This window comes from Xiphophorus couchianus, chromosome 5 (genome assembly GCF_001444195.1).
Source record: "Xiphophorus couchianus chromosome 5, X_couchianus-1.0, whole genome shotgun sequence".
Lineage (NCBI taxonomy): Eukaryota > Metazoa > Chordata > Actinopteri > Cyprinodontiformes > Poeciliidae > Xiphophorus > Xiphophorus couchianus.
In genome coordinates this window covers 35,975,891-35,998,050 of record NC_040232.1, presented here as the reverse complement: position 1 = coordinate 35,998,050, position 22,160 = coordinate 35,975,891, and the positions used below count along the sequence as shown (strand labels likewise).

Sequence of the window (22,160 nt, the reverse complement as noted above, 5' to 3'; positions counted from 1 at the left end):
ATATATATATAAACTACTAACTACTGAGTCCACTTTACTTACTTTTGGTTTTTAACCATTTTTTGCTCTGGACAGGGTACAAAATCAGATTTAACCACAGTCACTCCTGGTTCACTCCTTGATCTGCAGTGTTGCCACACAGGCAGCCCGTCTCCACCTGCCAGGAGTCCACAGGTAAACAGTTCGTACAGATTTACAGGAGTCGGATAAAGAGATTTTTTTTTTTTTTTTTTAAATTGTTACAGAAGGTTAATGGATGTAAGAATTGCCACAATAAAGTTGGAGTTTTTTGAAAGCTCTCTCGTTGCTGCTGTGGGTAAACATGCACAGAATTTGGCTATAAAGTCAGCAATTTGAATAGAAAACTTTGGAGTTGAAAATGTTTGAGAAGATGCACACACTACAAATGTGCACAAACTGTCGGTATGCCGATGATGTCGAAAAAAATACAGTTTCACAAACATCAGAAAACGTGTCTTCAAAATGGTCATTTTTGTAATTCCAATTTGTGAAGTTTTAAGGTAAATGGAAATGCAGTTGACTCAATTAAGATTGTAGTGATCTACGTTACCCTCATTTCCTTCCTCCCCGCCCCCCCCTACAATCATCTAAAAAGTTTCTGAATTTCTCAAAACTTAAAAATCTGTCAAGCGGGTAAGGTGTCGAAATTTTAGTTTCTTCAAATTTTTGACTTCTCAAAAAAGCAATTGAAGCTTGAGAAGTTTAAATTTGCTTAATTTCTTTTTCTGAAACAATTTTGTTTTTCAGAAAAAGATTTTAGCAAGTTTTTGTCTTCTGAAACTTAATATTTTAGTCAGACTTTTTTCTGAAAGATCTTAGTTTCTCAAAAGTTGAACATTTTAAATTTTGGATACCTAGGAAACTTCCAGTGTTTCAACTTTTGGAAATGGTCTCAGTTTCGTGTCAAAAAAATGGCCTTAAAACTATTTTTTAGAAGAAAAAAAACTGGGAATTTTTTTTATTTGAAAAGTCAGAGATTTGATTTAAAAAATCTGAAATTTTCTAGAAAATCTTGACTTTTGAAGCAAGAATGACAACGGATAAAAATGACCAGAATTTTATTATAAGATGCTTGTTCAGCTGTAAAAACATGTATGTACATACATGAGTAAAACAAAATATTGCACATGTTGGTCAGTATATTTTGGCACCAGTTGGTAACAAAAACAATCAGTTGTTTCTACAGACATGGAAATAATCCTGTATCTACATCTTCAAATTGTTTATAAATGTGCAGATGGTTCAGAAATTTCACAGTGGAGACAAAATTAAGATTTTTATCCAGTTATGCATAATTCCTGAAAAAAAACTACCTTCATTATTCTTTATATACCTCAAGAATAAGTCATTTAAAAAAATAGATTTTTGCTTGAATCCAGGTATAGATTGTCCTTTTACCCAAAATATTCCTCATCACAGCTCCAGTTTTAGTCCAAACCATTAATGAATTTAGTTTTTGAGCCACAGATGGAACCTACAGACAATCACAATGTTTTGCCCTCTGAACTCTCATGTCTGCAGCTTAAACTTCAGCTGATTTAGATGAACATAGTACCCATTTAAATATTTGCCAAAAAAAATCAAAAAAGTGGGTTTTAAACAGTCTGTTCATAGCGCAGCATAATTCAGTGAAGACAAATCAGAGGATTAAAGCGCTTTACAGCAGAAATACAGTCACTGCTCCAAGTTGGAAAGATTCAAATTTCTTAAAAGGTTCATTTTATTCTTAATAGTCTAGTGGCAATGTTTTGTTGCTACCACAAGAGGGCGGTAACAGGAACAGCATAATACTGAGGAATATCATGGGTGGATTTAAAAAAGTACTGTGAAGACAATTTGGTAATACTAAGTGAATGCAAACGGAAAAAGCTTTCAGCAGTGGGAATCGTATAAAATATTGCTGATATTTTGGAATATGATAGGAAGTGTTGGGGGCTGTTCAGCAGCAGTTTCAGTTATAATAAATTGTTTCAGGTTTTATTCATGTTGTGTGGCTCCTGCTGTATGTTACAGTCAAACAAACCTTCTGCCTGGAAACTTAATAATTAATATTTAATAATTTTTTTACTAGTCTCACAGATCTGATACCATTCATACATATATAAGCTTATGTATGAAGGGGTGGTTCCCTTCACGTCAACGTCCTAGTTAAACCACGTGACGTAATGTAGCACAAGAATACAAGGTATAGACAAATCGTGTCAATAGAAACTTTTGACACTGTTAATAACATTTTTGACCGAAGGGCCGCCATAAATCATGTTTTCCCCTCACTGGCCTGCTGGATATATTTATTCCAGCTGTAGAACAAATCATTTGTTGTTCTTCAGGTTGTGACGGCTCCGTCCGAACCCTCCGTGATATCGCAAACCAGGAAGTGGCAGCTTCCCAACGTCTACGACAAGCTGGCTGGTAGTTCACGCAATGAAAGGACTTATACATTGGAAAACATAAAAGACGGTGTTGTTATTTAACAACGAAGTGGGTCATTTGTGCGGCTGAGCGTCGTTTTTGAAGATAAATTTCATTGTAACGACTCGAAACCGGAAGGACTGCTAGCAAGCTTGTTGTTTAGCCATCTGGCAGAATTGTCGACAGCTAACAGTCAACGTTAGCAGGTGTTGTGATGGCTGTGCCGCACATACAGTTGTCCGTTGCAGCAATTTTACTCTTAGTGCTGCTGTCGGGGTGTAACGCGAGGATACACAAGCTCAGGCTAGAGGTGAGTGCGTAACACTGTTTAGGTTTAGAGTAACGTCAGCGTTAGCCCGGGTAGCTTATGCTAACGCCACGAACATTGACGTTGCTTCACTAAACCCACAGCGTGTTGATTACATTCAATGTCATAAAACATGTTAACACAGTGTCACACTGCTGTATTTATGTCCAATATGTATGTGTTTGTGAAGGGGATTATGCAGTAGCTAGCTTCGGCTGTGGCCATTTCATGGTTTCTAGAAAACCTGAACTTTGTTTATAGGCTCAAAATTTATAAAGGTCAAACCAAAACTGAGTCACTGTGATTATGAATGTATTAAATTACAATTTGTGATCTTTAAAATGTTTATGTTTGTGGAAAAAAGTAACCGATTAAACAAGAAAACCCGGCGCCTGTTTGGCATGTGGACAACATTTATATCGGGTCAAATGTGACAGTGGGCATGTTAGCGCCGTGCAAATAGTTCTGCGTAAAAAACAAACAATTTTAGCTGAACAATCATTTAAGCTTTAAATGATACTGATATCATGTGTTTACGTTATAAATTGAGACAGTCTCTCAATTTCCACAAAACGTTGGGACAAAAAAACCTCCCAGACATTTCTTAAATATATCATTTTTAGGTATTTCCATAAAGTATTTCACAAATGAGCTGAAATCAACATGAGAAATGTTGATTTTGCTACCTTCCCTTTTCTCATCCCAAAATTTGCTTCAACCGAAACCTTCAAATTTGTTTTTCGTTCATTCTGAGAGCCAATTATCTTATGTATGATTAAAGTATTTGTGATCACAAACCTTAAACTTGTTTTTTTTTCTTTCAGAACGAGACACGGTTTGCCATTGACCTCAACAATTTTGGTTTCTTTGCAAATGGATTTCTGAAAGTGAGTCTGTCCTCCCTGTGGCTCAATGACACTGTGAGCTACAACCTCTTCCCAGTAAGTCAGTTTTTTTTTTCATTTTCTTTCAGGTAAATATAAAGAAAAAGAAAAGTTGAAGGAAGCAGTAGTAATTTTTTTCTGCCCATATTAGTTTTGCAGTGAGAACTCTAGTATGTTCTTTTGGGTCCTGGTTGAGAAATGAAATAATGAGGTAATTGATACAGTTTGTCTTTTCTTTATTGAATACATTTTCTCTTCATTTGTAAGACTGGTGTAATTTACTCACTGCTCAGTTTTGAAATGCTTGATTACGCAGTGCTGAAAAGAGGAAACCTCTGTTTGTTCTGTGACCCAAACTACTTTTTTCCTATTTATTTAAGAGACTTTTTGCTGTAGACCATAGTTGATACAAAGGGAGCACTTTTCTGCCAAAAATTTCAGATATTTTGAGGTTAATCTCAGAAATTTGCTAGAAAAAAAACTTTGAAGTTTCTGAGTTTGAAAAATCATAAATTTTACTAAAGGAAACGACTTTGAGAAGTCGAAACTTTTTGATTGAGAAAACCATGCTCATCTGAAATGGGTTTCTTCACGACATCTCTTACATAAAGAAGTGATTTCTATCACTAAGCTGCACACAGTAATTGCTTTTTATTATATTTTTTAATTTACTGATATTTGTAGATGCTCTCGTGGAACAAACGGCAGAGAACATAGTAAAAATAAGATTTCCGGGGCGTGCTGTGGTGGCTCAGGGGGTTAGCACGTCCCACGTTAGGAGGCCTTAGTTCTCGACGCGGACGTCGTGGGTTCGACTCTTTGCCGCATGTCTTCCCCCCCTCTCCTCACCCTCCTTTCTGCGGTGGAAGGAGGGGAAGGAGGGGCCTACTGTAGAAAAAATACGAGCCACTAGTGCCGCAAAAACTCTTCGGAGAAAAAAAATGGAAAAAAAAAAAAATTTCCAATAATATAATAATAATATTTTACATTAATTGAAAGTTGAGACAAGAATAAATCGGAATTCTCCTAAGAAATTTTTCATAATAAACAATACAAGAAATGCCCACCTGTGCTGTCACAATAAGCAATAAATCAGTGAATCATATGATAAATTATAATTGTCTGGGACAATTTATCATCCAGAAAAATGTATCATGACGGGCCTAACCACAACTAATCATAGGTTTTCTCTGACTATTGATGGGAATAAATGCCAGTCATATCAAAAGCTGATTCATGTCCACATTGTTGTCTGCTGTAGGTTGGCTTCAGCCTGTCCAGGTCTCGGGTTAATGGGGTGTTGTCGTACACAGTGAGTACCCGCCTTCATAATTAAACGTCTGGTTTTCTACAGCTCTCAATCAGTATTCTGTTTAGTAAAACATATCCTCGATAATATATTATCTGTTCAACGTTATTCATTTCAATTTTTTTTTTTACCGGAGATGGTAAGAGTCTTGTTGTGTTCTCCGTAGGCGGAGGAGACCGAGGCGTGCCCGCCCACGAAGACCACCAACGACGAACCTCTCATTCTTTTTCTCATTGACAGCAAGCATCTGTTGTGTGTGTTGTTTTAGGTTCATAAGTTCCTAATGTATCACAGCTTTGTGCGAAGGTTAAGAGTTTGACTTCTGTCCTTCTAGGGTCAACGTGAGCGCCATGGGCGTTCAGGATAACTTCCTGATTGCCAAAGCCAAGTCAGATGAACCTAAAGGTTTGTGTTGCTGATTCTAACGCTTCCTCAAATTAGCTGCTGCAGAGTGAATGACGCCATTGTTTTAAAGTGACTAAAGTTAATCTTGATGTGTTTCTATGCCTCCATTTCTGTTGTTTAGAAAAAAAGAAGGTTACAAAGAGGGCTGCTGACGATTCAAATGGGAAACCAGGAAAGCCAGACACAAATCAAGATGATGATAAAGACATCCCAGGAGGTCAGGAAAAAGTACCACCAGCAAATGAAAAGTCAAACCCTGTTGAGGATGCTAAGAAACCGGAGGAAACTACATTCCTGGTGAGATTTTTTTAGTTTTTCTTTTAGTGGCTACATTTTTGTGCAGTTTGTTCTTTAAATCAGCGTCTTAACTGGAATTTCTTGCAGCTGAACAATTCAGTCAACCCGATTTTAGCCCTGGACAAAAGGAATGGCTTATACAACTTCAGCGTAAGTGCCCTTTGCTCTTCATTTAGACAACATTTGGCAGCGTTTGGTTGGCTTTGCTCGTTGATGTATTTTACAGGATTGGACATCTACGTGATGTAACGCCACATGACAATGGTGCATGTACGGACTGAGTCAGGAATATCGCTGGTCGGGAAAATGACACGATCATGCAAAAAAAATCTAAAACAGAGTTTCACTTTTAATTGCCGTCAAATGTAATGACATCATAGACAAGAAAACGTTACATCCAATAGAGAAGAATGAACCGACTGAAAAATACAACCCAAAAGAATATAAAGATATCTATGGAGCATCGGGAGTGAATAAATGAAACTTTTGTTTTGCACTCCTAGAAACTCAAAGTAGACAAAAAATGTATTCAAGGGCTAAAAAAATGGATTTTGCAAGTCATTATATACCCTGTAACTCTAAAATAAGGCAACCGAAACACCCACTCTCTGATAGGTCATTGGTGGAGTTCAAATTAGTTAATCAACCACCATTGAGTTCAGACAACCAATTATTAATAATTGCAAAATAAACATCAAGCCAGATACATGATACTGTAACAAATTGAATGTTGTGCTTCATAGTTTTTACGTACTTTTTATGGGGGAAATGTTTTTGTGTTCTTTGGTTCCTGATGCCCATGAATGTAATCTCTGCTCTGTCGGCTTGCAGAGCTTTTGTCTTATTGTTGCTATGGCAATGGGTCTGTGTGTGATTGCCTCATTTGTCCGTAGAACATGGCGATATACATGACGATCGTGATTTAGGATAAAAGTTTTCATAAACTATAGAAGCAATAGTTAGTTAAACTTGAACATACTATGCCTTCTACAGCTGCAATTATGGAAAATTAAATTATTGACCAATATAAAAAACAGATCCACTTAGTCTTTTCTCAGAAAGCAAAATATTTATAGATTCAAATCCAGGAAGAATATATAGTTTACAAATCAGAAGATCTGCAATTTTCTCATCTTTGATAAGTCATTTTATAGAAATCAGGTTAGAATTAAGGGCGCCATTCTTGTGACCGCTTCCTGCTCATCCTGCATTGGAACAGTATGGTTTTGTGGACGTGACTCGATGGCGGCTAAAGGAGCGCGTCACTTGCTGCAGCGGCTGATGGTTGCCGTCCAATCCAGTGATGCGTATCGATTGTTGTGCCATCTGGTTTAATGTCTCTCCTCCTCTACAGTTCCGCCTGGTCATTGGCCCAAAGGATCAGGGTCTGTACAGCCTGAAGTTCCACTACTGTCGGAACAAGGTGGCCGGAGTCAAGCTGCCTTATGCCTTGACGGTGAGTCAACGAGCGTTGGTGATGCTCTGCCAGCCCTCAGGTGTCTGATAGGTGTTCATTTAAAATTTTCTCCCTCCACCTCCCTGCAGGTGGATGTGGTAGAGAAGAACCCAGGGAGCTTCCTGTCTGCAGCCGAAATCCCCTTGTCTCGTCTTTACATATGTATGGCCGGAGTCTTCTTCGCTGCTGCTATGGTGTGGGTCTACATGCTAATGAAGCACAGGTACATGGCATGAACTACACTCAAATTGTGATTTCTTTTATATCCCAGAGGTTTTGTCATATCGAGGTGGACACAAAAAATGTAATAGAACTTCGATTGTCTGTGAATTCATCAGCCGCTTTTCATGTGACCCTTTTAAGTAAAGCCTAAGGTGTATTCTTGCCCCTCGATGGGGCTCGTGTGATGACTGAGGGGCAGCGATGCAAGGGTTGAAGATATGTTGCTTTCGTTCCAGTTGGTGGAAATGGTGTCAAAATGTTGAGTTTTGTAAAGTGGAGGCAGCATGAGCAGCACTTTTTTGAGCATCCTCTAAAAGTCTTACATTTATGTATCTAAAATGTCTTGCATTCATTTAAAAAAAAAAAGTCAGTTCTCCTTAAAATGTCTTAAATTTTGTCTTGACAGGAATATTTAATTTTGTATATTCTACCTATTGTCTTTTTCCTCGGGACGTTTCTATCAGACCACATTTTGAGTTGCACTCATACATCTTCGTTATGTTTGATGACTTGATGTAAGTTTCAGGCTAACATTAACTCACTGCTAACATAGCCAGCTGCTGATGCTGTAAGTTCACCGACATGGTGGATTGGTCTGGAGAAGAGCTTCGACGACCCACCAGTATATATTTAGCTTGTGAAAAGTCCGAAAAGGAAAGGTTGAAGGATTTTTACACACAAACGTCCCAGCTGTTCTCCACAGTGTTATAAAAGACTGGATGATTGTACAAAGTCGGCGAACATCCTAAAGATGCATATTTAATATAAATTAAAAAAGTTCAGTAAAGCTCCCATAGCTCCTTGTTTACAGCAGCATTAACTGATCGGACGACACAAGCTAACATCATTAAGGAGAACTGCTGATGACTAGATTTGTTTGTTCGGATCCCTGATTATTATAGCGCTGGGAAAACCTGCTTTCCAAAAACTGAATCAAAAGTACAAGCTTGGGGGCGTGCTGTGGTGGCGCAGGGGGTTAGCACGCCCCACTTTTGGAGGCCTTAGTCCTCGACGCGGACGTCGCGGGTTCGACTCCCGGTCCCGACGACCTTTGCCGCATGTCTTCCCCCCTCTCCTCACCCTCCTTCCTGTCTGCCTACTGTCGGAAAAAAACGAGCCACTAGTGCCGCAAAAGCTCTTCGGAGGAAAAAATGGAAGAAAAAAAAAAGTGCAAGCTTGATCGTATCTCATCTGTCTGGTTTGTATTTCCTGTTTCGCTACATGTGCTAATCCTTCTTTTTTATCTAACTGGGTACTGATTCTCCTTATTTTTGTTGTTTGCTCTGATTAGGACAATGCAAACATTCACATTGTTACTGATTAGGTTCTTTTTATCTTTCTTAATGTCATTCTGTGTTTTTTCTCTTTTATCCAAAGCAAAAAGGGGGTACTGTTCTTGGTCTCTTCATTGAGTTTAAGACTTTAGTATCATGCTAACCACACAGGCCATAAAGTTAGCTAGATGGTTAACTAGCATAAACCCAAGATTCTCAGGTTGTTTACCTTTCGGAGGGTTTGCACCTGCAGGGCACAGGAGATTCCCACACCCAAACCAAACAAGCACACAGTCTTGAATTGTAAAAGGCCGTTAAGGATTAAAGAGTGACTCATCTCCGCAGCCATCTTACTTTATTTATTGCACCCCACATCCTGTTGAGACATAAGCCAAGTTAACACTACAGACCTTGGACTACATTATCTTTAATAGTGAAGGCAGCAGCATTTTATCCACTTATGTAAAAGTAATTGATGCCAGCAACACTTCTGGATACGATGTTCAGAAACCAAAAAAACACTGCAGATAAAACAGAAACACAAAAAATCATCAACTATGGTAACATTTTTATTCCATAAGGTCAGAGAAAAGCACAAACTGCCTTTCTATAACTTTAAATATGAAGTTTGTTTTCCTCATCTGCTTCTTTACAGATACAGCGTGTTTAAGATCCACTGGCTGATGGCTGCACTGGCATTCACCAAGTCCACATCTTTAGTTTTCCACAGTGTAGGTCACAGTGCTAGTAATTCTCTTCACGTTCTCAACAACAGCTTGAGGTATTTTCTGTTTTATCACAACAGACAAAGTAGTTTATGTGTCCATGGCTTCTGTTTTTCACAGATTAACTACCACTTTATCAACATCGAGGGTCATCCTATCGAAGGCTGGGCCGTCATGTATTATATCACACACCTGTAAGTTATTTCTGCTGGATTTTTTTTTATTAGGTATGCACTGGTGTGCAAATTTTAGCTGACATACATATTCTCTCTCATTCGTCTCTAGTTTTAATCCTATTTGTTTTTAACATTCTGTATTAAATACTCTTGTATCTGTCAGGCTGAAGGGGGCGCTCCTGTTCATCACGCTGGCACTAATTGGGACGGGCTGGGCTTTCGTTAAATACATCCTCTCTGACAAAGAGAAGAAGATCTTCATGATAGTCATCCCTCTGCAGGTACTGCGTGTGTGTGTGGGTTTGTTTGTAATACTTTGTGGGAACCATGTTCCTGACACATACGATGTTGTGGGGACCAAAGCCTGAATCCCACAAGGGGAAATGCTGTGGGTCAGGGGTCAGATTTTGGACTAAATTAATGGAAGTCAACGGAAAGTCCCCGCAAAGATAGCTGCGCAAACGTGTGTGTGTGTGTTTGTTTGTTTGTAATACTTTGTGGGAACCATGTTCCTGACACATACGACGTTGTGGGGACCAAAGCCTGGTTCCCACAAGGGGAAATGCTGTTTTTGGGTCAGGGGTCAGGTTTAGGACTAAGGTGCGAATTGAATTTTGGTTAAAGTTAGATATATAATGGTTTAGGCTGTAAGCGATAAGGGTGAGGTTTCGACTGTAGAAATGAATGGAAGTCAATGGAAAGTCCCCTCAAAGATAGCCACACAGGGCATGCCGTGGTGGCGGAGGGGTTAGCGCGACCCACATTCAGGCAAACGTAGCCTCGACGCGGCTGTCGCGGGTTCGACTCCCGGACCCGACGACGTTTACCGCATGTCTTCCCCGCTCTCCTTCCCCCTTTCCTGTCAGCCTACTTTGAAAAAGGGACACTAGAGCCCACAAAAAGACCCCTTGCGGGGCGATAAAGAAAAAAAAAAAAGATAGCCACACAAACGTGTGTGTGTTTGGGAACCTGTTTGTAGTTTGTGCATTTCTAATATATCTGTGTGTGTGTGTGTGTCTTCCTACCAGGTGCTGGCGAATGTTGCCTATATCATCATCGAGTCGACAGAGGAAGGCTCCAGTGAGTACTATCTGTGGAAGGAGATCCTCTTCCTGGTGGACCTCATCTGCTGCGGAGCCATCCTGTTCCCCGTCGTCTGGTCAGTGTGATGTGTAGCCTGAAGAGGCCGTGTTAACTGTAGATCTAGTTTTGTTCTTTAACACAAGGGATGCATCGGTGCACATTTTTCACTACCATTTCAGATTTAGTGCTTAAACCACTTAAAACATTTCTGGGTTTTTTTTAAACACAGACATAAATGTGCTGAATTACAAATGTATTTCATAACTGTGCAGCAGTACAGCTCACTTAAATATACCAATAGCTTCACAAGCTAATGTAAAACTTTAATTTGTTCAGTCAGTGCAATTAGGAGTATAGCAGCCAATGTGAAGTAAATAATAAACTGACACTGACTAAAACAGTAGGTTGACTATCTTAGTGAAACATGCAAAAATCCAACTCCAACAAACTTTCTTTCAAATTGTTCAGAAAGTGCAGTTAGAAATTCTAGATATAATGTAAAATAATAAAGCATAACGTCGCTCAGACCATAAGTCATAAAATTAGCCTGAATACATCTGGCCTTATGGATCATGAACATCGCTGATACCCGATCTAGATTTTTTCTTTCTTTCAATATCTGTACCAATACCGATATTAACATTGGATTGGTGCATCTCTAATTAACACAGAGGATTTTATTGGTAAAATAAGGAATATGCAGAACAACCAGCAACTTGTGTTTTCAGTATTTGTTTTGCACTAAAATGAAGTTGTGAATTCACTGTACGCTCAATCAAAAACATGGAGTCAAAAAATAGTTTTCTAAAATGTATAGTTTGAACTAGAACCGGGCCCAGTGTTGTAGTCAAGACCACCTAACCCGAGATCAGGTCAAAACCAAAACTTTTAGGGTCCGAGACCAAGACTGGTCTTGAGTACTACAACACTAGCTGGGCAATAAGTTGAATTTGACTATTAATTAAATTAGCAGTTTATGAATTTTTTTGGAAAATCTGGATTTAAAAAAAAAAATTCACCATTGAACTTCTCGGGCCCACTGCCTACCATCTTGTTTTACAAGCATCTTTTACATCTTGTATTTGTTTGGACTTTGAATTCAGTAACCAGAGATGAGGTCAGAGGTCACTTGTCAAAAAGAGAAGTGGCCATAAAATTGTTTCACTAATTTCACACAAAAACTAAACTGATGTCTTTAGCAGTCTTTAGCATATTTTGTTAGCCGTTATCATTGCTAACCTCAACTGGAGTGTCGTTTGGCGTCATAGAAGCCTGATCAACCAACCAACTTACCTTTGTGAAAACATAGTCTCCTTTTAAACTGCTTTTTTATTTTGTGCTTTCTCTCAATTCAATTCTGAACACTGAAAATAGCTAACTTTGAGTCTGTTACCATTAGTAGAAATTGCTACTGTTAGCATCCTGTTAGCACTTAGGTAGATGCTGTCAGTGATCAGAAAATGATCGAATTTTTGAGTTTTCTGACTGAAGGACCACTCATAAGGGTAATAATGTGGAAAAACTGTTTCTCACTTTGACAGTATTGTGTTCTACCTTTTTAAATTCCCAATATGCCTGTAATTATTAACAAACTGATAGATTTGTAGAAGCTTTACAGAACTGATAAGTCATTAAAATATACCCTATTAATACAGTCTTTAACGGTACAGAAATTTTTGTTTTTACCAACCATATGATTATAGAAACGTTTTTGGTGAAATATTGATTTTACTTTGGGAAAACATGGAATTAAAATGGAGAAGCTAAGAAAAAATGTAATTTTGATTTAGAAAAATATATGAAACTTTGAAGAAAATGGAAATGATAGACTATATTTGTCTACATCCAAGTTTAATGTGACATTGATCTGACTTTGTGTAGGTAATTAAGACTTTTTGATAAATAAATTCAGCTTATTTGTAAGTAAACTAGCAGAGTTCTGCACAGAGTAATTGTCTCGGAACCTGAAAGTTGTGGGTTCGATTCCAGTTTCCTCCTGGGGGTCGGAGGTTAACCTCTAATTGTACATCAGTGTATGAATGTGTGACTGGTCGGCTGTGACTTAAATTTTCACCTATTTAGCAAAGTGTTATTTTGACCTGATAAAACATTTAAGTATCTTTAGATTGACGTGTTTTCTCATCTTTCTGTCGGCAGGTCCATCCGTCACTTACAGGAGGCTTCCAGCACAGATGGGAAAGGTGGGCTGATTTTTCCCTGAGTTAAGTGAACGCATCACCATGTTTATCTTTTTTGCTCTAAACTTGGGTTTTGTTTCTTCCAGCTGCCATGAACCTGGAGAAGCTCAAGCTGTTCAGGCATTACTACGTCATGGTGAGAGAGACGCCTCAGCAGTTCTGACCAGAGCTCAGTTTGTCCTACAAAAATGTCTGTTTTTCCTAGCAGCTGTAAAACTAGATTACCCAAACAAAAATAGAGTTAGTTTTGATGAAGGTGCTAATTTTCAGTTTTAGTTAAAAAACAACAACAACAAAACCTATTCATCTTTGAACAGAACACTTTTATCAAATTCCCGGTAACATTTGCCAGGATTTTAAAGGAAGCGCCAAATCATTAATCCTGTTTCAACAGTCTGATTTCTGCCCTTAGTTGAATCTGTTTGTTTATTGTAGATCGTTTGCTACATCTACTTCACGAGGATCATAGCCATTTTGCTGAAGATCACAATGCCCTTCCAGTGGCAGTGGTGTTATGAGGTAAGACTCCAGGAGCTCCACAGCAGACTCAAACATATCATTTATTTAAATTTTTATCATTTAATTTCAATAGAGTATTTTCTTCAGCCTGCTGCTCTTTAGGCTGACATTTCTGTACTTAATTGTTTTATAGTCTTCTATTAATATTCAGCTGTTCAGAGAAACTGAAGTTGGGATTGTCTTTAGTAAAAAACAGACTAGGGCTGAAATGATTAATTGGATTAATTGTGATTAACCAGTTATTCAAATAATTGTCAACAAGTTTAACAATTGATTAATTAACTGGATATACAGACTAAAAAAATAAGTCAATATGCTGAACGAACTTAACATATTCAGAGCAGCAATTAAGCTAAAATTGTGCAGTATAATGTATAGGATAAAAAAAACATCTGTAAATATGTTGTACCCAGAACTCCTAAAGTGGTGAAATTTGACTTTGAACTGGTTCAAATTCACTAAATGATTCTGTTACTGCATTTAAGCAACAAAATGCTTTTTTTTATTATTTAAGAAGTAATTTTTCATTTGCATCTTGTAACTCATTTCAAATATTGTGTAAAAAATCGCTTAAGTGATTAAATGAACAATCCGAATAATTGATTAATCATCAAAAATAATTGACTACTAAATTAGTCGTCAGTTGCAGCCCTAAAATAAAGACTAAAAAAAGTGAAAAAATCTTTACTGAGATGATTTGAGTTGACTGAGGTCTCCCTGTAAAACACACACCTTCCTCTGGTCCTCAGTTTCTGGTGGAAGTGTCCACTCTGATCTTCTTTGTTCTGACTGGCTACAAGTTCCGACCGGCGTCCAACAACCCGTACTTGCAGCTGCCTCTGGACGAAGAGGACGTGGAGATGGATGAAGTGTAAGTGCGGCAGAGGTGGAGCTACACCGATCCCTTATTAATATCTGTATCGGCTCCGATATTGGAAAAGAATTCTATATCGGGTATCAATGACAATGTGCTCGGTCCATAAGGACTGTTACGTTTCGTTATTTATTTTACGTTATGTTTAGAATTTCTAATTTCTTTCTGAACCATTTGAAAGAAAGTTTGTCGCAGTTTATTTTCTACATGTTTGATCAAGCCTGTGAAGCTACTGGTGTATTTAATGGTGCTGTTCTGGTGCAGAGTTGTCAAAAGAATGAGTAGTTCAGTACATTTATGTCTGTTTACAAAAAACAAACGAAAGGTTTAAGTAGTGCTGTCAATTGATTAAAATTCAAATCTGCACTTTATTGCTGTGATTAATCATGAGTAATCATCATGCTCAACTTTGTGGCTTGAAATGTAAAAATGCACATTTTCCTAAAGTTGTTAAAGAAAGTCTTTTATTGTCTCAAACAAACAAGTGTAGCGGTTCAATAGAAGTTTGGGCAGCATTGTTTTTCTGTATCAGCTCAAACTAACCCTCAGATGTCAGTAGTGCAAGTGGAAAAAGTGGATCCTAGTTTTATTCATTTGTTTTGTATCTAAAATGATCCCAGTCTGACATGAAGCGTTCTCCTCTATGTTTTTTTTTTTTGTCTGTGTGTGCAGAGTGACGGAGTCGGGCGCTCTGGAGGGAATCTCTAAAGTTAAGAAGACGTCTAACGGACGCGAGCGCCAGAAAGAGCCCGCTCTGTGAGCAGGAGGCTGAGTGGGTGGGGGCTCATATGGACCAAGACCCCCCACCACCACTTCTGCTGACGGCTCTCTGTTCAAAACTCTTCAAGTGGTTGCAAAGCTTCATGCCCACTGTCTGGCTATGCAAAACGTAAAATTACAACAACAAAAAAGATGACTAACATGACGGAGGTTGTCCATTGTCTTTGTGGGTGCTCCACCCAAAACCTGAAGAGCTCCAGGAGGGTTTATTTTTTCTAGACGGGTTGGAAAATGGAACACAGCTCTGAAATTCTTTTTTTTTCTTCTCTGTTTTTCTCCAAAGCTTGTTATTATTATTATTATCATTATTATTATAGACAAAGACTTGGGTGTGTTTATGCCGGCTATGTAAAAACGGTACTCCTGCATCCTGCAGGTCGCATCTTTTTTTTTCTTCTTCTTTTTTTTACTGTAACATGGAACTAACGTAATGTGACACAAATCTAGGTTTTCCTGATTTGGATGCAATAGCCCATTCTCAGGTGGAAAGAAAGAAAGAAAAATCGTTGTTATGGAGGAAACAGAGCTTCGTTTCCCACCAATCACACTCGTACATGTTTTGCTCATTGATTTTTAGGTTGGAATAATCAACAGCAGGATGTTTTATTTTATTTAATTTAATTTGTTTGGTTTCAGTATGTTGCTGTCTTTTGCATATTGAAATGTTTTCCAGTATCATTGTGTGTGTCGGAGGACGAGGCGTTTCCTCCCAGTGTGTCATTTTGGAGTGCTGCTGTAATTTAGTGCTTTAGTGGTTGAAGATAACCTGCTTATTCCACCATACTGACTTGAGGACCTTTAATTAAAGTGACAGTACTTTCAGATCAGGCACCAGGCTCTAAAGTGACCAGAGCTGTGGCCAGATATATGTATATATATATATACATACATATTTTTCGGTTATTTTTGGCACGGCTGAGTCCACTTTACCTACTTTTGGTTTTTAACCATTTTTTGCTCTTGATGTGAAGTTTTTGATTAATTCCAGTTGACTTCAGCAGCCGGACAGGGTAGAAGATCATTCAGTAACAGGTGATTTGTAAATATGACTGTTCATAAAAGAAGAGACAGATTACACTTTATGAACTGCACAGTGTTTCAGGATGGATCAGTTTCAGTGAGATTTTTGAATCTTTTCTTTTATTCCTTGAAATGAACCCCAATCACAAGAAACGTGAGACTGAGATTTAACCAGTCACTCCTGGTTCACTCCTTGATCTGCAGTGTTGCCACACAGGCAGCCCGTCTCCACCTGCCAGGAGTCCACAGGTAAACAGTTCGTACAGATTTACAGGAGTCGGATAAAGAGATTTTTTTTTTTTTTTTTTAAATTGTTACAGAAGGTTAATGGTAATGTAAGAATTGCCACAATAAAGTTGGAGTTTTTTGAAAGCTCTCTCGTTGCTGCTGTGGGTAAACATGCACAGAATTTGGCTATAAAGTCAGCAATTTGAATAGAAAACTTTGGAGTTGAAAATGTTTGAGAAGATGCACACACTACAAATGTGCACAAACTGTCGGTATTCCGATGATGTCGAAAAAAATACAGTTTCACAAACATCAGAAAACGTGTCTTCAAAATGGTCATTTTTGTAATTCCAATTTGTGAAGTTTTAAGGTAAATGGAAATGCAGTTGACTCAATTAAGATTGTAGTGATCTACGTTACCCTCATTTCCTTCCTCCCCGCCCCCCCCTACAATCATCTAAAAAGTTTCTGAATTTCTCAAAACTTAAAAATCTGTCAAGCGGGTAAGGTGTCGAAATTTTAGTTTCTTCAAATTTTTGACTTCTCAAAAAAGCAATTGAAGCTTGAGAAGTTTAAATTTGCTTAATTTCTTTTTCTGAAACAATTTTGTTTTTCAGAAAAAGATTTTAGCAAGTTTTTGTCTTCTGAAACTTAATATTTTAGTCAGACTTTTTTCTGAAAGATCTTAGTTTCTCAAAAGTTGAACATTTTAAATTTTGGATACCTAGGAAACTTCCAGTGTTTCAACTTTTGGAAATGGTCTCAGTTTCGTGTCAAAAAAATGGCCTTAAAACTATTTTTTAGAAGAAAAAAAACTGGGAATTTTTTTTATTTGAAAAGTCAGAGATTTGATTTAAAAAATCTGAAATTTTCTAGAAAATCTTGACTTTTGAAGCAAGAATGACAACGGATAAAAATGACCAGAATTTTATTATAAGATGCTTGTTCAGCTGTAAAAACATGTATGTACATACATGAGTAAAACAAAATATTGCACATGTTGGTCAGTATATTTTGGCACCAGTTGGTAACAAAAACAATCAGTTGTTTCTACAGACATGGAAATAATCCTGTATCTACATCTTCAAATTGTTTATAAATGTGCAGATGGTTCAGAAATTTCACAGTGGAGACAAAATTAAGATTTTTATCCAGTTATGCATAATTCCTGAAAAAAAACTACCTTCATTATTCTTTATATACCTCAAGAATAAGTCATTTAAAAAAATAGATTTTTGCTTGAATCCAGGTATAGATTGTCCTTTTACCCAAAATATTCCTCATCACAGCTCCAGTTTTAGTCCAAACCATTAATGAATTTAGTTTTTGAGCCACAGATGGAACCTACAGACAATCACAATGTTTTGCCCTCTGAACTCTCATGTCTGCAGCTTAAACTTCAGCTGATTTAGATGAACATAGTACCCATTTAAATATTTGCCAAAAAAAATCAAAAAAGTGGGTTTTAAACAGTCTGTTCATAGCGCAGCATAATTCAGTGAAGACAAATCAGAGGATTAAAGCGCTTTACAGCAGAAATACAGTCACTGCTCCAAGTTGGAAAGATTCAAATTTCTTAAAAGGTTCATTTTATTCTTAATAGTCTAGTGGCAATGTTTTGTTGCTACCACAAGGGGGCGGTAACAGGAACAGCATAATACTGAGGAATATCATGGGTGGATTTAAAAAAGTACTGTGAAGACAATTTGGTAATACTAAGTGAATGCAAACGGAAAAAGCTTTCAGCAGTGGGAATCGTATAAAATATTGCTGATATTTTGGAATATGATAGGAAGTGTTGGGGGCTGTTCAGCAGCAGTTTCAGTTATAATAAATTGTTTCAGGTTTTATTCATGTTGTGTGGCTCCTGCTGTATGTTACAGTCAAACAAACCTTCTGGTCCAAACCTAAAGCTCGTCATTCAACCTGACTGACGGCTCTAACTTTTAAAATGACTGCAATTATTCGACATTCTAACTTTTTTTTAAACTTTATTTCACTCCTGCAGTGTTTGTTGTCTTTAAATCAGCTGATATTTGGGTGATTGCTTTTCTGAAAAGAAGACGGTTACAGCAGCGTCTGAAGGTGTCTTCAGCTAAAATTTGAAAGTTGTGTGATTTAATGCCTGTCACTAGTGGAAACAATAAAAAGACAGGCATAAATGAAAATTATTTTCAAATCCCTTTCACTGCAGATTTAAGTGATATTTGCGGAATCCTCAGTTTGGAACACCTTTCCACCTATTGGATGGACATGATGGGTTATTGAAATGTGACCCTGAGTAAAAATGTTCTGATCTCCATGGGCCTCAGGGTGATTTCCCACACAGACGGATCCTCAAACGTCTTCAGCAGGGGTTTCTCTTCTGTCAAGACAAAATGTTAATTATTAGAGCGTGTAACTAAAAATATGTAAGAGGTGTAATAAAGCCTACTTTACACCTTGTTAGCATCAAACAAAGCAGCCTGTAGTAAAACAGTCTGTCCCCAAGCCGAGAACGCCACATAAATAAAACGAGTCTTTATTAAACCTCCCTGCTGTGAAACACTAAGACAAATTTATGGCTCATTATATTCTAGTTTAATTAGAGCCTGGGGGCGTTGTTCTGATTGTAATGAGACAGTGATTACTGCCACCGCAGAGTTACAATGTGACAGACACTTCCTGTTCATCCTCTGCTCAGTTTGCTCTGAGCTGCACAACAAGTCAGCAGTGACCAGACAGTGACCAGGCAGTGACCATCCAGTGACCATCCAGTGACCGCTGCCAGACATTGCAAACCCCCAAACATTTGGCTGAGTAGGAACCATCAGCTAATTTCCAGATAAATGTTTCTGAGTAGAAACTAAAACTTAAACACATTATTATCATTATTATCCCAAAAAGACCAGCAACTAATTACATGTAATCATTAGCTTTATATTTTCCAAGTGTAAAACATGAACATATGAACTGCAACTTAATCCAATTTTTATTGATATATTATTTGAATAATCCTTTTTGGTTTGTGAAATATTGAAGTGCCAGTCATTTACTAAACCTTGAAATAATTACACAAATGATTTATTAAGCATATTACATTTAATTATGGTCCTCAGTTAAATGTATTGATTTTATTTTTTTTAAAATAATGATTTAATAGATCATTTTATTGTGCTGAAGCACTTTGCAAACAAGCACATTGAACCAAGTGGGCGGGACTAGAGCAGCTTGCAAAGACGTCTGATTGGCTGCTTCAAACGGCACATCAAATTTACCTCTGAGGTCAACGTTTCTGCTAGAAAGTGCAGAAATAACTTCAAGAACAATTAAGCTGCTGTAATTTATTTAATACAATCTGAGTGAGTAACTCTGGCTCTAATGTATTGCTGTCTGAAGTGTGTGGCAGCTTCCTCTACACAGAACCACTTAGAGATATTTCAGACAAAACTACAGATAGAGTCTGGAGCCACTCAAAGAGTTTATTAAATCAATATATTCAAGTTGTTTTCACACTTCCAGTGAAATATTAACCTCAGAGTCATAACAAATGCTTCAGCAAAGGAACATGAAATAATGATATTGAATTTTTCCACACAAAAATCAATACACTTAAGTGAGGAATGTATAATTATTCTATATTTAATCATATAATAATTTTGGTATTTATTCCCAGTTCTAATAAATGAATGATAGATTTAATTATTTCATAAATTAGTATTTATTCACTATAATTTGCCATTCTTCACCTTCCATACTGTAAACTTGAAATGTCGCGCACTAACCCCCAGTGTATTTGACACCTGTTAGAATGACCTGTACCTTTTTCAGGAGACCAATCAAAACGCTTCATCTCATCTTTCCACTGATTGGCTGAAAGGTTCAGCTCAGAAACACCCAGAACATTCAGAGTGGAAAACAGCTTCTGCGCACACACACACACACACACACACAAAAAGACAGAAAATCGTTTAAAAGGCATGATGTTCAAGTACATTTAATTCACTATTTTTAAACTTAAAAGTTGTTAGAAAGAGAATTGGTGAAATATTTCTCTTTCTAAGGAATGTCATGAGTTCTGAATGTCCGACCTGAAGGTTGACTGTGACGGGTTGGGAGCTGGCTTTGCTCTCCCAGCTCTGGAACTGATGCTCCAGCCTGAGCAGGACGGACTCCTCGTCCCACTGACTCAGTGTCAGGAGGTGGACAGCAGGGGGCAGCGATGCTTGAAGGCCTGAAAACTGAAAAAGAAAAAAGCCAATTTTCTTCAATTCTAAAACCTCATTTCTTAGTTGTTATTAATCTGTCAGAGGTGCGGTGTGTTAACCCGAACCTCCAGTCGTGCGTTCGGGTTCAGGTCTCCATTGGTGAACGACAGCAGGGGTTGTGATACCACTTCCTGTGCCAGGGGGCGGTGTGTGTCTGCGGCGGTGGCAGGCGGCTCCAGGGAGAGGAGGAGGCGACCGCGGACCACCAGGCCGTCGGGGAAGAGCTCCGAACTCTCATCGAGGGCTTCACCGACGCCGCGGTAGTCGTCATGCAGCAGCCGGCGGTGAAGCTGCAGAGGAACGTTAGTGGTCTCGTTAAACATGTAGCATTACTGTTAGCCAAACAAAGCCGGGAGGATAAGAAACACGATTCCGAATAATGGAAGTTAAAACATAAAAACACACAACTCACAGTCAGTTCTGCTCATTTTTTTAAACAATTTTTATGCAATCAACAATTAAAATGACAACCCAACATACTCTCATGCTACACTGTGCAAATGCTCAGTCTGCACCATTGAAGATTTTCTCACATCCGCATGCTGAATGCTTAAGATGGCTTCCAAAGCGAGGCAGTCAGGCTAATTTTCTGATCTAGCTAATAACTATATGACTAATTGTCATACTTTAGGCCCTCAACCGCTGTCATTAGTTGAAGAAAAAGAAAAAAAAAATGGACAATTACCACAGAAAATATGTAATTTAATACAATGTGTTGTAGTTAGCCCCCTGTACATTTTACATTTACATCATGGGTCCTTTCATGTTTGGACCTGTTGTATATTCGACTGATTGAAAAACGAAAAGGAGTCGGATGGATTGTTCAGATGAACTTTAGTGAATAAAAAAGGGATGAACGAATCGTACAGAGTTTAGTCATTCAGCTAACAGCTCTTTTCTCGGAAAAAAACCCAACGGTCCTCAGCTCACTTCTTCCTCTAACCCCAAGTTCTTCTTCTACCAGTTCAAAAGCATCATGGGATATAGAGTCCATTCATTTAAGGGTCCACAATAGTCAGTTTTGAACCAGATACTAACTATCAAATGCTAACTAGATTTATGAAACAACTGCAACTAAAATTATATTAAATTATAATATCCCAAATAATAAGTCTTAAGCAAATCCTGCTTAAACCCAAAACAAATTCTCAACAGGACCCATGAAAGTCAGTATTGGTGCTTACTGCTTGTTTCAAACAGATATAAAGTGTAAATATGCTGTACCATGATCTCCAGAGATCCGTTGTAAATACTCGCTCCTCCCTGAGAGCGATCTGTCACTACTGTGAGTTGGTCCGTGCCATCCTGAATACAAACATACAGTAAAATGTTTGTAGAATTGCAGGAAATAAAAGAAAAAGATGAAGAAAGTGATTAGCAAAAGAAAAGAGTAATTAAGACCTTTATAAAGGCGCGAGAGTTGATGGGGTAATAATTCCCAGCAATGGGTTCCGTTTGCTTGAGCTGCCATGTGGGACGGAAGTCTTTCCTGATGGAAACAAATCCAAAATACTCATCTAACGTTTTCTATTTATGTTTTTTAGATATGATATGATATCTAAAAGACATTTTCTTACTTTCTCTGGAGAACTTCTCTGCCGTTTGAGTCGGTGTAGAAAAACTCTGCGGTTTTAATGCTGGTGTCCAGACGAGTGATCACTTCCTTCCCCTGGTCATCACTAGCCAATAAACAGATTTAAACATAAACTCAAACATTCACAGA

The 22,160-nt window shown here is 37.9% G+C and overlaps 2 protein-coding genes across 5 annotated transcripts in view; one reads left to right on the top strand and one right to left on the bottom strand.

Annotated features, from left to right (window-relative positions):
* Nucleotides 1-1,065: 1,065 nt before the first annotated feature.
* Nucleotides 1,066-22,160, bottom strand: part of man2b1 (mannosidase, alpha, class 2B, member 1) — a 29,704-nt gene continuing 8,609 nt past the window's right edge. Inside the window, exons 17-24 of one of the 3 annotated variants that reach the window (XR_003595652.1) lie at nucleotides 22,015-22,116; nucleotides 21,839-21,926; nucleotides 21,662-21,742; nucleotides 20,503-20,727; nucleotides 20,261-20,410; nucleotides 19,992-20,094; nucleotides 18,084-18,555; nucleotides 1,066-2,058 (exon numbers count right to left, since the gene is read on the bottom strand). Coding sequence is in view for 1 of the 3 variants with exons in the window: in XM_028018757.1 (XP_027874558.1) it covers nucleotides 18,452-18,555; nucleotides 19,992-20,094; nucleotides 20,261-20,410; nucleotides 20,503-20,727; nucleotides 21,662-21,742; nucleotides 21,839-21,926; nucleotides 22,015-22,116 (853 nt within the window). In the remaining 2 variants the exon portion in view is untranslated. Of the gene's footprint in view, nucleotides 2,059-17,104; nucleotides 18,556-19,991; nucleotides 20,095-20,260; nucleotides 20,411-20,502; nucleotides 20,728-21,661; nucleotides 21,743-21,838; nucleotides 21,927-22,014; nucleotides 22,117-22,160 lie in introns of those variants that run through there. The other 2 variants (XR_003595651.1, XM_028018757.1) reach the window with 2 other exon arrangements.
* Nucleotides 2,187-16,604, top strand: LOC114145278 (protein GPR108-like). Of its 2 annotated transcripts, none has more exons than XM_028018759.1 (18): nucleotides 2,187-2,743; nucleotides 3,565-3,681; nucleotides 4,886-4,936; nucleotides 5,100-5,185; nucleotides 5,268-5,338; nucleotides 5,460-5,635; nucleotides 5,723-5,785; nucleotides 6,990-7,091; nucleotides 7,181-7,314; nucleotides 9,243-9,318; nucleotides 9,433-9,506; nucleotides 9,652-9,769; nucleotides 10,517-10,647; nucleotides 12,729-12,746; nucleotides 12,854-12,905; nucleotides 13,205-13,288; nucleotides 14,038-14,159; nucleotides 14,835-16,604. In XM_028018759.1, exons 1-18 carry the CDS (start codon nucleotides 2,648-2,650, stop codon nucleotides 14,920-14,922), a joined length of 1,659 nt encoding a protein of 552 aa, XP_027874560.1. In that variant the 5' UTR covers nucleotides 2,187-2,647; the 3' UTR covers nucleotides 14,923-16,604. The 2 variants fall into 2 exon arrangements, with proteins under 2 accessions (XP_027874560.1, XP_027874559.1); XM_028018758.1 differs by having other exon boundaries at nucleotides 2,188-2,743; nucleotides 12,729-12,772; nucleotides 12,856-12,905.

Coding starts and splice junctions, on each gene's coding strand:
- LOC114145278 (XM_028018758.1), top strand. CDS start 2,648: ATGGCTGTGCCGCACATACAGTTGTCCGTTGCAGCAATTTTACTCTTA. Junction 9,770..10,516: donor TGATAGTCATCCCTCTGCAG/GTACTGCGTGTG, acceptor TCTTCCTACCAG/GTGCTGGCGAATGTTGCCTA. Junction 14,160..14,834: donor GACGTGGAGATGGATGAAGT/GTAAGTGCGGCA, acceptor CTGTGTGTGCAG/AGTGACGGAGTCGGGCGCTC.